At 31.9% G+C, this 15,883-nt stretch overlaps 3 protein-coding genes across 3 annotated transcripts; 2 read left to right on the plus strand and 1 right to left on the minus strand.

The window, feature by feature from the left end:
* The first annotated feature begins 138 nt into the window (after window positions 1-138).
* Window positions 139-3,200, plus strand: LOC130798597 (patellin-6-like). The gene is made up of 4 exons (XM_057661655.1): window positions 139-1,597; window positions 2,012-2,136; window positions 2,290-2,431; window positions 2,940-3,200. Exons 1-4 carry the CDS (start codon window positions 650-652, stop codon window positions 3,198-3,200), a joined length of 1,476 nt encoding a protein of 491 aa, XP_057517638.1. The 5' UTR covers window positions 139-649.
* A 1,224-nt stretch (window positions 3,201-4,424) lies between these two features.
* LOC130798598 (11S globulin seed storage protein Ana o 2.0101-like) lies at window positions 4,425-7,658 on the plus strand. Its single transcript, XM_057661656.1, has 4 exons — window positions 4,425-4,774; window positions 5,533-5,798; window positions 5,989-6,534; window positions 7,029-7,658. The coding sequence occupies exons 1-4, from the start codon at window positions 4,456-4,458 to the stop codon at window positions 7,425-7,427; spliced, it is 1,530 nt and encodes a 509-aa protein (XP_057517639.1). The 5' UTR covers window positions 4,425-4,455; the 3' UTR covers window positions 7,428-7,658.
* A 2,006-nt stretch (window positions 7,659-9,664) lies between these two features.
* LOC130798599 (11S globulin seed storage protein 2-like) lies at window positions 9,665-13,254 on the minus strand. The gene is made up of 4 exons (XM_057661657.1): window positions 12,879-13,254; window positions 11,972-12,240; window positions 11,004-11,480; window positions 9,665-10,391 (listed from the first exon to the last, which is right to left on the minus strand). Exons 1-4 carry the CDS (start codon window positions 13,183-13,185, stop codon window positions 10,002-10,004), a joined length of 1,443 nt encoding a protein of 480 aa, XP_057517640.1. The 5' UTR covers window positions 13,186-13,254; the 3' UTR covers window positions 9,665-10,001.
* Between the last annotated feature and the right edge of the window lie 2,629 nt (window positions 13,255-15,883).

Raw genomic sequence — 15,883 nt, forward strand, 5'->3', positions numbered from 1 at the left:
CTCCTGTGATTATCTGCCCTCTGCTTTGTTCTTGAATTTAGGGAGGTTGAAGCTTTCATACATGTATCAATTTCTTTATGAATATTTACTTTCAATACAGATATGACCTAAAATGTTTTTATATGGAGTGAAATCAAGATGAATGGAATTCATCAAATTTCATTCTAATTCTCTTTTAACCAAACACTATTAAAAGTAATCTTAAAAACCAATGTTCATTGAGCATTTTATTTTGTTTTGACTTTATAATATGTGACAAAAGAGACTGACTGACCACACTAACATTCTTAAAAACCAATGTTCATTGAGCTTTTGAGTATTTCTCACCTAAGCAAAGTTAGGTGCTTAATGCAAGCAATTATAAGATACCAACTTTAGCTTATCAATGGCTATTAAATATAATTTTCTCATTTTGAGAATTAAATAACAACCTCTAGTATTTATCTTCATTAAATTAAATTATAGTTCATAAATTCCTATATTTTTCCCATCACCATCTTATTCTCCCTTCCCCAAAAATAGAAAATACAAAACAAAAATTCAAATTAAATATTTGGCACTAATAAGTTGTGAATTTTTTTTCAGCCAACAATAACTGCAATTATTAGCTCAAAACATGAGATCATCATAAAAGAAATCATCATCCTCAATGATCACCATATCATCTCATGACATTCAATGCTCAGAATCTCCACCCATTGAAATCAATGGCAGAAAAACTTCACAACCATCCAAAGAAATAGGCTTAAACTTTGATGATGATGATGATTCTCCTTTAGAAATTAGTGATAATGAAGGATTATCAAGCCCTAGTGATGATCAAGATTCAGATTATGAACCTATTATCTCATCAGAAGGGGAAGCAAGTAGTCATAATAAAAATGATTATAATTCAACTCCTACAAAGGAAAGGACACCTAACACAAGAAGGAAGATATTTAGGAGGAGATGGAAAAGGGTAAAAGCCAAAAAATCATTAATGGATTTTAAAACAAGATTAGAGGATGCCCTAAATGATAATTTTCTTCATAATGATCTAGAAAGAAAAGGGATTGTTACCCATAATTGTATGGACATTTCTCTTTGGGGGGTACCCTTATTACCAAGTAAAGGACATGAAGGGTTAGATATAATCTTATTAAAGTTTCTTAAAGCTCAAAGTTATAAGGTTAATGAAGCTATGGAAAACCTTAAGCAAACCCTAATTTGGAGGGAAGAATTTGGGATTAATGATTTAATTAATGAAGAATTAGGAGATTGGAAAGAGGTTAGCAAAATGGTATTTTTAGATAGTGTTGATAAAGAAGGGCATCCTATTTGTTTTAATTTGTACGGGGGGTTTAGAGATAAGGAATTGTATGGTAATGCATTTGGGACAGAACAAAATAGGAGGGATTTTGTTAGATGGAGAGTTCAATTTATGGAGAAAAGTATAAAAAGATTGAATTTTAAGGGTGGTGGTGTAGACTCATTTCTTGTAATTAGTGATATGAAGAATGCACCTGGTCCAAGTAGTAGCATGAAGGACCTTGGCCCTATTAGCAAACAGCTTGTCTCCCTTTTCCAACGTTATTATCCTGAGCTCATTTATAAGCATGTAAGTAAGGTTTCATTTTTATTACTCCTATACAAAATATGAATGTAATTAATCATGCCAAATTGCCAAAAATAAATCAATTTTTTCTTGACTCACAAAAAATAAATTTAACTGTTGATTTTTTTAAATAAACCCACATATTCAATATAATTGCTGATAAGAAACCCCAATTATTGTATATTCCTAATTGCTTGATCACAACGTTGAAGATGGTTATAAACAATAGTTATGTTTATTTCTAGAAAACATATCTAATATGTGAGTTTATTTAAAAATAAACAATAAGTAGGTTATTTTCAGCAAATTATGCAAAAGTCGATTTATTATTGAAATGTTCCCTTATTAATTATGGGTTCGTCTATGAGCACTAAAACGACCACAATCAAATTTTGAGTGTTTCGTTTGAATTTACAGATCATAATAAATGTTCCGTTTTGGTACTACTTATACCATGGTGTAGTTACACAATATTGTACTTCTGGAACCAAAAGGAAGTTTGTGTTTGCTAGGCCACACAGAGTCACTGAAACATTGCTCAAGTAAGTATATCTATGGTTTCGTTTATAATTGCAAATTGATAATTTTTTTGAGATAAAAACAATTAAGTATAAATTTAGAAGTGGCATATAATGAAAGATTAAATTTAAGAAGTATTATAGAAATAATAATTATATTGTCAAAAAATTACGTAGGTATATACCCCCTCAGAACCTTCAACACCAATATGGTGGGCTTAGACAAGAAAATGATGAAGAATTCACTTCTAAAGACCCTGTTTTAGAGTTTAGTCTCCGGCCTGGTGCTGTTTCAGCCTTTCAACTTCCCATCTCCGAGGTACAAATTCTTACGTATTATTCCTTCGTTTTTTTTGAATTTTCTACATAACGTAAATTGAATAAAGAAAGTATTCAATTTTATAACTTAGTATATATTAGTAACTTGAAGTTTGATTTTTTAATTAACTAGCTGAAAATATTAAAGTATTAATTAAACCTTTTTCTAGAATGATTAGAACAAATCTGGAGAGAAATGAGTCGTATTTACTTTGCATATGTTTGACTTATGTTGCATAATGGATTATATTTAGCAACCGCGACTCATTTCTTTTCAGGTCTGTTTCTATCTGATTCTGAATAACACTCATTTTGAGAATTAGTTAAAAAGGGCGCTTAATATTTTTTATTTTGAAAAAAATATTAAAAAATTAAAAGTTTCGCTATTTCTTAATACCCAACTCCTTTATTGACGTAAAATAATTGATTACATGTTAAAGTTTTTGTACAAAAGCTATATTTAATTTGTTTTGATAAATTATAAATTAGTGATTTGATGAATTGTATAGGTAAATGTGACGGTAGTATGGGAAGTAATGGTTGTAGGATGGGAAGTGAGTTACAAGGATGAATTCATCCCGGAAGATGAAGGGTCATACAAGATTTTACTCCACAAGGAGGAAAATATTTCAAAGTGTGTAAGAAATTCATTTTACATAAATGAACCTGGCAAAATATACATTTCCATCAAGAACGCTACTTACATTAGGAAAAAAGCTTTCATTAGGCTTAAAACCAAACTTACTTTGCCCCTATATATGTACACATGATGATCGTATATATACACTAGTAATTTAAGGTAATATGAATATCTCCTCGGATTTACTTGCAACATTAGGGTTTTTGATATTGATCATATATTATTTAATAATATTTTATGTATTGCGGCTAATTTGTAAGGAAAATATATCCAAGTGAGATCTAATTTAAATCGTCTAATTGCATATTTTCATAATATAATTTTGTTTATAGTTTTTATTATACATAAGCTAAAGAGACAATACAAATAGTATATATAGCTAACTCAAGAAACAAAATAATGCTTAAGCATATAATCATCAAAAAATGCATAAACATCTTCGACATGTCAAAGATCTTGAGCAAAATTTAAATTATTGGCTCCTAAAATCTAAAATTACGTTCAATTACATTTTTTTGGTATTTGTAATACAAATTTATCATTCAATACAAGCTGATAATACAAATTAATTATTCAATACATTTCAAAGGCCCTAAGCAAATTATACTAGTATATCTTAATCATTCAATACAAGCTGATAATACAAATTTATTAACTAATTACTCTAATTATCTTTTATAAAATAGATTGAATATGAATTCAAATTAAATTTTAATATTGGCCCTATCAATTTAATTTTGCTACACAATATACAAAAGCCTTCATTTTAATTTTAACCATATAGTAAAAATATAAGGCGCTCTATAAATCAGGCCTTGAGCAGTAGCTCATCCTGCTTCCCCATGTAACCGGACCTGCATGGTGAATCTGTTATTATTTAATTTGTACTAGATTTACGATTAATTCTTGTTGATCTCGCAATCTACACAATCTTTTACTAAATTTATTTTAAATCTTGATATAATAATCTTTGATTTATCTTCGTTTAAAACCCTGACTTCGCCTCTGCTTTAAAATCAAACGTAAATAAACAAAAAGGACAACACTCAATGACAATCAAAGAAAGCAACAAAATGCATTACATTAAATAAAAAAGTTGCTTCCTCAAAGTTATCATCAATTCATCATATTATTAATATAGAAGTAGTATATATCTTTACATGTTGATACAAAAATAGTACAACCATCCACTTGGTGAAAAACCAAGAAAAGGTGTAACACAAATAAACTCTCAAAGCCATGCAAATTGAAGAATGTCCATATTACCATCATGCATTATACTTCGTGTCAATCTTTCTTCTTTTCAATACTCTTTATAACAACAATCACACCCTTCAAATTAAAATCCACACATTCTCCATTCGCCACAAAATCAACCCATAAAAATGGCTAAGTCTTGGAGCACTACTCATCATGTTGTTGTAAGTTGTTTTGTATTAGTGTTGTTGAATGGGTGTACGGCGCAATTAACCAGAAGAACTCGTCATGAGTTCCAACAAGGGAATGAGTGTCAAATCGACCGGCTGACCGCCCTCGAACCGACTAATCGGATCCAGGCGGAGGCTGGTTTGACAGAGGTTTGGGACTCACAGGAACAAGAGTTCAGATGTGCGGGTGTGTCTGTTATTAAGCGCACCATTGAGCCTAACGGTCTCCTTTTGCCTACTTTCACTAGTGGTCCTGAGCTTGCTTACATTGAGCAAGGTTCGTTACTCTTTTTCTTATACTGTTTCTTTTTGTATTGTTTTGTTAAGTGATTATTATTACTCACAAATGACTTATCTTACATAAAAAAAAAATACTATATTATTTGGATAATTTAGACCTATTTTTTAAAGTTTACAATATAATGGCATCAGAGTTCAATTTATTATTGGAAAAATTACTTAAAATAATGTAATATTTTCGCAATTTTTCTACAATAATTCCACATATTCATTAATCATGAATAATTTAACTTGTGGAGGGTATTTTTTAGAGTAAACCTTGCAATCAGATGACTTCTTACAGCAAAGTTTTACTTTTTATAAAAAAATATTTAAATAAAATGTTAACAAAAACATTAAAAAATTCGTAAATATTTATGATTTTTCTCTAATTTTATATTAATTTTCAGTTTAATTTTTTGGTGAATTACCTACAATAATAGGTTAGGTTATCGGGTTATTCGATTTTATTTAAGATATTCAATTATTCATGGTTAATTTATAATTGAGATTATTATATGAGAATCATAAAAATATTAGATTATTATAGGTAATTTTTTCTTTTATTATTGAGCCTTTGCGACTCAATATTTAATCTAATCACTTGCTAAAATTCTAAAGTCTATAGACTATGTTCAATCACTCTTATTTATTTGACAAATAGGAAGAGTATAAATTATTTTTTTAATCATTATGTCTAAAAAGGTTATGATAATAATATGAATGTTTTTTAAGTAAAAAAAAATTGATACGCAGGAAGGGGAATAAGCGGGATGCTGATTCCTGGATGTCCTGAGTCGTACGAATCAGGGTCACAACAATTTGAGCAAGGAAGACAGATGAGGGATGGTCAATTCCAAGACCAGCACCAGAAAATTAGGCACCTTCGAGAAGGAGATGTTCATGCATTTCCATCTGGAGTTGCTCATTGGGTCTACAACAATGGTGATGAGCCTCTAGTTCTCGTTGTTTTTATTGACAACGCCAACCATGCTAACCAACTTGACAATAATTTCCCCAAGGTACGCTACCGTATCCTCTAATGTTTCTTCTCAATTTGGTACGGTATATAATAACATATGGTGGTCCGTGAGGTCACGTGGTTGAATTTCAATTTAAAGTTGATTTTATTTAAAACAATCTTTATTTTGATTTACATTACCCTAAGTTTACGATTTGTTTGATTCCTAATTTTTCACCATTATATTGTAGAGGTTCTACCTTGCTGGTAAACCCCAACAAGAGCACACCGAGCAATCCCGATTCTCAAGGCAATCCCGACGGGGTGAAGAAGAATCCGGCAACTTATTTACTGGCTTCGACACCCGAACTCTAGCTGAATCCTTCGGTGTTAGTGAGGAGATAGCTCAAAAACTCCAAGGCCAGCAAGACGAGAGAGGTAATATCGTTCGAGTCCAAGAGGGTCTACATGTGATCAAACCCCCTAGCCGGGCATGGGAAGAGAGGGAAGGACGAGAGCAGAGCCGACCATGGGAGAAACGAGAGCAGAGCCGACCATGGGAAAAGAGGGAGCAAAGCAGGCCATGGGAGAAGAGAGAGCAGAGAAGGGCACGGGATCTTTCCAGCAACGGCGTGGAGGAGACCATTTGCTCGGCTCGCCTTGTCAAGAACATCGACGATCCATCCAAGGCCGACATCTACACACCCGGAGCCGGAAGGCTTACTAACCTTAACAGCTTTAACCTCCCCATCTTGAGCCATCTCCGTTTGAGTGCTGCCAAGGGTGTCCTTTACAGGGTATAAACTTTTATCTCTGAGCTATAATCATCTGCGGAAAGTTTACTTATCCAACCTTTTTAGAAAATTTTTGAAAATTTACATAAAAAATTCTGAATAATAAAAAAAATCATAAAACTTTGCCCTCAAAATAGGATTATTGTAGAAAAATCATAAATAGGATTATTGTAGAAAAATCATAAATAGGATTATTGTAGAAAAATCATAAATAGGATTATTGTAGAAAAATCATAAATAGGATTATTGTAGAAAAATCATAAATAGGATTATTGTAGAAAAATCATAAATAGGATTATTGTAGAAAAATCATAAATAGGATTATTGTAGAAAAATCATAAATAGGATTATTGTAGAAAAATCATAAATAGGATTATTGTAGAAAAATCATAAATAGGATTATTGTAGAAAATCATAAATAAATCCGATTATTCTAAGTAATTTTTCTGTTTGATAGTTATAATATTTGCTCATTATGTGTCAACATTTTGATTCAGAATGCAATCATGGCACCTCACTACAACCTAAACGCCCACAGCATAATGTATTGTGTACGAGGAAGCGGTCGCATCCAAATCGTGAACGACCAAGGCCAGTCAGTGTTCGATGACGAGCTAACAAAAGGGCAATTGGTGGTGGTTCCACAAAACTTCGCCATAATCAAACAAGCCTTTGAGGAAGGATTTGAATGGGTTAGCTTCAAGACGAGTGAAAACTCAATGTTCCAAAGCCTTGCAGGGCGCACCTCAGCCATCCGCTCCTTGCCAGTGGATGTCGTCTCAAACATGTACCAAATCTCTCGGGAACAGGCTTTCGGCCTCAAGTTCAACCGGCCTGAGACCACCCTTTTCCGCGCCAGCGGCGAAGGAGGATTCTCAAGGAGAGTCATTGCCTAAGAAATAGATAGGAGACAAACCTTCACGTTGGTTTGTTATGTAATGTGAGGGGTTTTTAGGTTTGTTTTTTAGAGTGAAAAAACAAATAAGAAGGTACTAATAAAGCTTTAAAAGGACTAGCCCTTGTATGTTTTGAAAATGTTTAGTTGAGAGTATGTAGGGTTTTGGAGTTGTAAAACTTGACAATCATGAGTACATAGTTGTGGCCTTCATCATCTCCACGTTCTTTAATTTACATTTTTTTTGCAGTTTTTGAATTTATATTTGTTTATGTGATGGAAATGTTAGTTACAATAGATGTAGCCCTCATCTATACGATGCACTCATGGTCATGGTTGTGTGTTGCTCTCACACCCTCACATAATTTGATGCCCCATAACTCATTAGGCGGTCATCCGATACGGAGAACCATATTAGGGTGTTTTCCAATCAAGTGAGCTTTTGGCTTTTCAATTGCTCAAATAATCAAATAAAATGTTAGATAAATAGCCTTTTAAGCTAACTGAAAAGTTCGCTGATTTTTTGTCATCTGTTTACTTTTTTCTATCAAACAACCAACGTTTAGCAAAAATGTCTCAATAACAGATGGTTTAAATAACTGACTTATTAATTAATATATAGATAGTTTAAATAACTGACTTATTAATTAATATTTTCAGCTGGTCAAACTAAAGTATTAGAAAATTGGTGTTAATTGAAAATATTTAAATAATTTTATATGAATGAACGAAAATTGCATAAAGTGTTTCTAAATATTTTTAGAAATAAATATAAAATAGTTTTAGACTCAGATCCAAACCATAAAATCGCCTTACATCAATCTGGGTCTAAATCCAAATTTTAAAGACCCTATGATTTAGGTTCAATAAAAAAACAGGGTTTGAATCTAGGTCTACTTGGACCCGACCCGACCCAGAATCGACCCGTGTCAATCCCTATTCTAAAATGAGATTAACTCAATCGATGAAGACTAGAGTTCTGGTAGATGACTGGCCTTGGTGCATGGTTTTTGCTAACTTTGTTTTGGTAGATGAGACCAAGGTTGAAGTTAGTGCTAAGTAAGAACGATGGAGACAAGAGTTGAAGTCATGCAGTTTCAAATTAAGTCGGAGCAAGACAGAGTACATAGAGTGTAATTTTAGCACAAACGAGATAACGAGATACACTATAAAGCCAGAAAAGAAATAAATCACTTCAACTAAATGCTTCAGATACAATAGATTCACATTTCAGAGGAGCTGAGACATCCAACAAGATGTGACCCGATGAAATTAAATAGGCGTGAAAAACATAAAAATAGCTATTAATATATCAATTTATGTAGCCGATCTAAATCTTTGAAATTAAAGCTATAACATTGTTTTGTAAATAATAACTTTGACCTTTATGACTTAGAATCCAACCACTGCGTCTCTAATTGCACAAATAACTGCTTAATTCAAAGATGAGTACGAAATTGGAAACTTTGTACTAAAAATAATTAGCCTATAACGTAGAATATATGGACCGAGAATAAAATAGTCAATGACTGATTAAACATCCCTTAATGAATGACCTATATATAGTCTTTTTTATAGAGGAATATGACCTTTCATCATAATTGGTAATTTTATAGTGACTAATTTTAAAGTTAATCACTTTAATAAATTTAATTAAATAAAAATATATAAATGTATAATTTTAAGTTTGAGATTTTTGATAAATAATAAAAAATATTTATTAATTTATGTCAAATAAATTTACTTCAAATCTTTTTTTTTTTTTTTTTTTTTTTGCATTTTAATCATATGGTTGGCTTTAAAAGGCGACTACTATACAATTAGCCCAAGCAATACCTCTTTTGACCGAGCATCCTATTTGTACCTTTTGAAGGTGAACAAACTCTAGTAATTACTCAAATAAGAATGAGCGTTTCTTGCTCGAACAACCATTGCTGGGATAAGCATTTAACCAATTATAAGGTATATTCCTAAGTTTTAACTATATTCAAGTATTGACATCTTGTAATATTTCACATTTAACTTTAAAATTAATTGATAAATTATCAACATCTTTTCAACATCTTTTCTTTAAAGAATTTCATTTTCTAAGAGCTTTACGGTCAAGCACTTCTTAGGATTTCTTAGGATGGGTGATCTTATGTGAGGTTATATGAGGTTTTATTGAGTAACTTGAATTGGTCTGTAGAACCAGTCCACAGCCTCCAGTGATAGCCATCGACAATCTAATTGGGCAGAGTGTTACATATCTAACCCCATCTTTAAAATTAAAAGAAAATACAATAGAGGAATAAAATGAAAACCAAAATTTACTAACATAAAAAGTGAGAAAACCTCATTTTTATTACACCTAGAAACCTTATTTCAAGCAGCAACTCGTTGCCTTTACATGCATCCCAGCTAGCTAAGCTAAGCATGCAACAGCCTCTTTTATTACACAACAAAAGAAGCTTATCTATCTTACTCTACACCAAAAGAAGCACTAAAAAACCAAAGCAGAAAACATGAAACAAGTTAAAACTACCAATTTAGACTCCACTTTTAGTAGCATAACTTAGTAATTTACTGCACTGCCTTAAAGCCTTGTGCTCTGTCCACCCCTTGCAGGTAGGAAAAAGGTCTGATGCTGCCTGTTGTACTTAAGTTCTTGTGCATCTCTGGGTGATATTTGGTACGAGTTTATTAAAACTTGGACTGGCATTGCCCTAAATACTGAGGTATACCCTACAAGAGGACTCTTCATGGGGCTGCTGGTTGTCTTGAAGGACACATACTCGAAACCGTTGTTTCCGGCTCTAGCTGACACTGCAAAGTATTGTGGGATCACAAACATTTCTCCTTCACTTACACGGTCGTTCATGATGGTTTCGCCTTCATTCGAAACCACTTGGATGTGTGCGTCGCCATTTAGCACGTATATGATGCTGTGGCTGTTCACTGCCCAGTGTGGGGAGTAGAGTGTGTTCTGTTTCACATAACAAGTACTCAAATCAAAACTAATTGAAAATGCTTGCTAATAAGTGCCAAATTCTTCTGTAAAGTATATAAGATATTTTAGGACTATAATATGAAATAGTGTCACATGATATACTTTAGAACACATGTGTGACATAATTCGCCAGTTAATTTGCTCAAAATGATACAACAGCCCAAAACAGACCAAAATTCGCATTTTTCTATTCGCAAATCATGTGACATCATTGCTATAGAAGCCAACTTGATATAAGTCGTAGGTTTGAGCTCATTCACCTCTAGAATAGTTAACACGAGGGCATATGCTACATCCACTACATCCACACAAGTGGTGTTCAAAATAGACCCAATAACCCAAAATTTACTTGACCTAATAACCGAACCCGATTTGGTAAAAATGGATTAATAATTGTAAAAAACCAACATGAATACAAAACCCAATTTCAAACTGACCCAAAACAATCTGATTCGAAATCAACCCGATAATCTAAATTAACACCATGTGTTTGCCATAATCAGGGCTCTTATGAGTGTAATAGAGTAAAGTATAAGATACGGTAAATCTACAACCATCAACTTAAAAGTAATTAGATTAAGTAATTACCGGGTACATGTGTCCTTTCTCCAAACTCATGTCAATGTGTTTGAGGATGGGAAGCTTGTGTTCATTAACAATGTTGAGCCTACCACCACGACGAGTGTAAACATCGGAGTCTTTTCTATTAAGTGTACTATGACGCAACTTCATGGTGCAAATACTCTCCTCTAACCCATTAACACCCATAAGTCCAATTTGTGCCCTTCCATGTGATGATCTCCTTGTTTCATGCTCCTCCTCATCACAACCAGTGTCACATTCACCCTTAGGTGCCAGGATTCTCATCTCGCCCTTCTCCGCCCTTATGATGAAGCTTCGGTCTTGGGTTTGTTGCATTCTTGATATCACCTCTTCTGGCACGCCGAATGCCTCCGCCATGAGCGAGGTGTCGAACACACTAAAGATGTTTGAGAATTCGTAGTGGCTACTTTGCCTTTCTCGTCCCTGTGATGACCTTCCTGCTCCACCTGCCAAGTAGAATGCCTGCATGCATACATAAATTTGTCTTAATTAGCAAAAGTATTACACAAATTCTACTAGCTAATAGTATATAAATCTATAAATATTAAATAGTTGTTAAAGATTTTTTATTTCTACTTAAATATACATGGAAATTAAGATAAGACTAGCTAATTGGATGAAAAATAAGTTGAAATTGTTATAATTGATCACTTAATATATTAAGTGACCACTTTGAGATCTGAAATAATCATTTTAAAAAAGTTATAATTAATTCATTTAAAATTATATATTTAAAATTATATATTTTAAGTAGAAAATGATTATTTTCAAAATCAAAATCGGTCAAACTGGATGTGTTTGGTCTTACTATGAGATAGTCTTTCCTAATAATTTCTCTCAAAAATTCCGCCAAATTGAACCGTAAATGAGAACCACTTAATGACATTAGACCGGTAAAACCTGGATGGATGTTGTTTAAAGTGATATAATTAGTAGTATGTATGTACGTATACCCTGAAAGAAGCATCGAGTTGGTTGGAAGGGTTTTTGAGGTCAGTGACATGGACAGCAACAATGTCTTCTGGACCATCATTGTAGCACCAATGTACAGCACCTGGTGGGATGGCTAACACATCACCCCGCTTGAACCGGTGAACCTTCTGGTGTAAGTCTTTAGATTCCCTAAATCCTCTTTCTCCTTCTCCGATTCTTTCCTCTTCTCTTCCTTCTGATTGGTATGTTTCTGGGCATCCTGGAAACGTTACTCCCATTATTCCCTCACCTGCATACATTCAATTAATATAATGAGATCCATTTTGAATAAAAGTGGGAAATTTTATAGTGATCTTGAGCTTGAGTTTTTTTGACTTTTTCAAGGGATAGACAAACATTTTTTTATCCGTATTAAACTTTGATTTCTATTTAAATTTCTAATGGTATATATATATTGAATTTAATGTTAGCCAACAATTATATATGTTGGCTAAAGGCTAAATAAAATGTCTATTTAAAATAAAAAACTACAATTATTAGTCTAAAAAAAACTACAATATCACTAAATTCTATACCACAAAAAGCTAAGTTAATTTTATTTTATTTTATTATAATAATATTTTTAATGTCACTAAATTCTATATCGCAAAAAGCTAAATTAATTTTATTTTGTTGTAGTGTATTACACATAGACAAAAACTTTTTTACATCACACGTATGGGACACGCTTTTCAAAAATATATACAAAATAATTTGATTTAAAAAAATTTAAAAACTTTTGTCTACCACATAAAAATTTTAAATGTTCAAAATTAACATGCAAATTAAAAAAAATTCGAAAATTAGAGATCATCAAGTAGAATTTCCCAATAAAAATACAATAAAATTAATGAAACGAAAACGGTATATATTTATATCTATATATACCTCGCTCGATGTAGACGAGGCGTGGGAAGGGGAAGAAGTTAGGAAGAGTAAGAGAGTTAGGCTGAACAGTAACCCTCATGGCATGAACACCACTACATAAATATTGATCCTCATTTTCATCCCACAACTCAATCAACCCTCCTTCACATTCAATCCTATCACTCGGCTCGCTCGATGTTAGTCGATTGATCCGGCATTGCATAGCATCATCGCTGCAGCTTCGCTTCGGCCTGTACGAGCTTTGTCCCATGGTGGTAGACACTATGAGGCAAAGCACAAGTGCTACAAGCATCTTAGTACCACCCATTGCTAATACTACTAACTAAAAACACTTAAAAAAGGTTTAAGAGTTAAAGAGGAGAGTTTGTTATGTACTGAAGGGTTAGTAGTTAGTTGTAGCTGGTTTTATATGCATGAAAAACGATTCATTTTTGCCACATATCATTTGGGTGTCCAGAGATTTTGTAGTTGTGTTAGTAGGGTGGTACCTCAACGTGTGGGGGTGAGCGAGAATTTGAGTTAAAAAGGTGTCAAATTGGTTCTGTTTCTTACCGGACATTTGGCCTATGGTTTGGTATTTGTAATGGGCCTAAACATGACAATGCACCATGCAAAATGGTATGTTTTTATGTTCAATGTGTTAGTGAATCTATGTTGTCATTTCTTAGGTTAGTGTATGAATTTAAATGAGGTTTGAATATATAAGATATGATGTGCAGTATTTCCTATTTATCTACTTTATAAAATAACGGTAAATTGATTTTGCACTGTAAAACTTAAATAGTTGAGAGCATTTTAAGTTTTAGTAAACTCAAAGGAATATATGGAGTAATAATGTTAAAGTCTTAGTTATATAGGTACTTAATGCTGGAAATAATGATGAAAGTTAGTGTGATTTTGATTAGAAAATATCTTAATATGTTTATTGTTTATACTTGTTCTGCTTCAATTATTAATGCATTCTTATTTGGAGATTTGATATTAGATGATAATCAAAAATTGTGAAGAGATTTTTTTTTTGAGAAAAGCTTCACGACAATAGGAATGATATGATATATTTCATGAAAAAGTTGGTTAATATAGCTATTATTAAAAACAATGAAGTATATCATCACTTTTTATGACCACTTTGCATTTCACATTATATTTTGACAAACTGGTATATGGATAATTAGAGCTCAAAAGTTGTTATTATGTGTCTTAATAATGAACTTATTAGAGCTTAACTTGTTATTGTGTGTCTCAACAATAAAGTCTTAGTAAATAATGATTATTTGTGAGGTTAATAAATTATCTTTATGTGGTAGGATGTGATAGAGTATTATTGTTTCAATTTATTTTTTTGATTTTGTTTATTTTAATATTACTTTTTTTTGTAGTGATTTACAAATCACGGTTATTGATTAGAAAATTTTAGTGTATCAACAATGCCGATATATATAATATATCAATTATTAAAAACATGGTATATTGAAAAAGTTGGTTAATATATATATATATATATATATATATATATATATATATATATATATATATATATATATATATATATATATATATATATATATATATATATATATATATATAATATATATATATATATATATATATATTGTAGCAGGAGCGGCACTCTCGATACATAATTAACATTAATAATTATACTTAAGATAAATAATGCGGAAGTGTAAAACGCCGAACTGCTAAAAACCATTAAAACTAAAATTGTTCAAAACATAAGTAAAAAAAATATATATTTTACAACTGAGAAAATATAAAATAAGGTTTACTTAAATACGATAAAAAAAACATAAGTACAATATAGTCATCAAGTAAAATCATTGAAGCTAAGTCCTCGATAGAATAATTAAAGTTGCGGCCTGGATCGAAACCTGAGCTAAATTTTCCTGCAAAATACTGTCATCCATAATATGGATAACAGCCGATTAAATCGGTCAGCGATAAAGCCGAGTACAATTTTCTCAACAAGCTTATGATGCGATAGTTAAATCATGCTTACAGAATAATCATCAAGCACAATATAGAAGGTTATTACTCATTATTGACCTTTACTAAGCCATTAAGTTATATTCTCAATATTTGCAGAAGTTCATTACTGCTACTAAATACTTGGTAACCTTAATGCTTATTTAATCAAGTTCAATTAAGCCTCATAGCTTTACCATCATAGCACATCACAAGATCACAACAATAATGACAACTGATACATGTAAGGGTCTGGTTAGGTGAGGACCGTAGTCCTAAACCTTAACTGTGGTGGGAGTCGTCACTCCTCTCAATACTGTTATGCTCAAGACTTCACAGGATGGGTTTTTCTCGGACCCCCTGTCTGACACCGCATTTTACGTGCCGGCTAACACGGACGCCGGGATTTTACATGCCGGTCCATGGTTCGACGTTGCCTTACTATCAGAGTCATACAATCAATATCATGCAATATCAAACAAGACTCTAAACCGAAATAGTTTACATTCTTATAAGTCAAACTTCCACTAGTCAAAATTTTGACAGTTCTATCCTTTTAATAGAAACAAATTACTAGTATCTAATAAATTAATATTAATTAAATAACAAATTTTCGTAGCTATACTAAGAATCCTGAGACTAAACTAAGTCATTATTATGTCATAAATAATCATAACAGTCAAGGGTAATATTTCTAAGTACTTAATAACATATTTTATCAAATAACCAGTAAAATAGTAAAACGGATCTATCATCACTATAAAATAACATAATCCGACAAGTTATTAAGGGTCCAAAATCTATGTGAAATGAGTTTTCAAGAAAAACAAATGCTAAGCATTTTAACAAATTTGTTTGACTATTTTACCGATAAACCGATTAATAATTCTTTATAATTACTTGAGTCCAACAAAAAAAAATTATCAAAACACCAAGATGATATGGAATCATTTTAAACACATAAGTTTATTTAACTAGTAAAATTCATATATATATCTATATTATCATATTAATCAAAAATT

Source organism: Amaranthus tricolor, chromosome 13 (genome assembly GCF_026212465.1).
Source record: "Amaranthus tricolor cultivar Red isolate AtriRed21 chromosome 13, ASM2621246v1, whole genome shotgun sequence".
NCBI classification, from domain to species: Eukaryota; Viridiplantae; Streptophyta; class Magnoliopsida; order Caryophyllales; family Amaranthaceae; genus Amaranthus; species Amaranthus tricolor.

Excerpts from the sequence above, each read along its gene's own strand:
- LOC130798598 (XM_057661656.1), top strand. The coding sequence starts at position 4,456 with ATGGCTAAGTCTTGGAGCACTACTCATCATGTTGTTGTAAGTTGTTTT. Across the intron at positions 4,775-5,532 it reads GCTTGCTTACATTGAGCAAG|GAAGGGGAATAAGCGGGATG; the intron begins GTTCGTTACTCT and ends ATTGATACGCAG. Across the intron at positions 5,799-5,988 it reads TTGACAATAATTTCCCCAAG|AGGTTCTACCTTGCTGGTAA; the intron begins GTACGCTACCGT and ends ATTATATTGTAG.
- LOC130798597 (XM_057661655.1), top strand. The coding sequence starts at position 650 with ATGATCACCATATCATCTCATGACATTCAATGCTCAGAATCTCCACCC. Across the intron at positions 1,598-2,011 it reads CTGAGCTCATTTATAAGCAT|ATCATAATAAATGTTCCGTT; the intron begins GTAAGTAAGGTT and ends TTGAATTTACAG. Across the intron at positions 2,137-2,289 it reads GTCACTGAAACATTGCTCAA|GTATATACCCCCTCAGAACC; the intron begins GTAAGTATATCT and ends AAAATTACGTAG.
- LOC130798599 (XM_057661657.1), bottom strand. The coding sequence starts at position 13,185 with ATGGGTGGTACTAAGATGCTTGTAGCACTTGTGCTTTGCCTCATAGTG. Across the intron at positions 12,241-12,878 it reads CCTCGTCTACATCGAGCGAG|GTGAGGGAATAATGGGAGTA; the intron begins GTATATATAGAT and ends GAATGTATGCAG. Across the intron at positions 11,481-11,971 it reads AACTCGATGCTTCTTTCAGG|GCATTCTACTTGGCAGGTGG; the intron begins GTATACGTACAT and ends GTATGCATGCAG.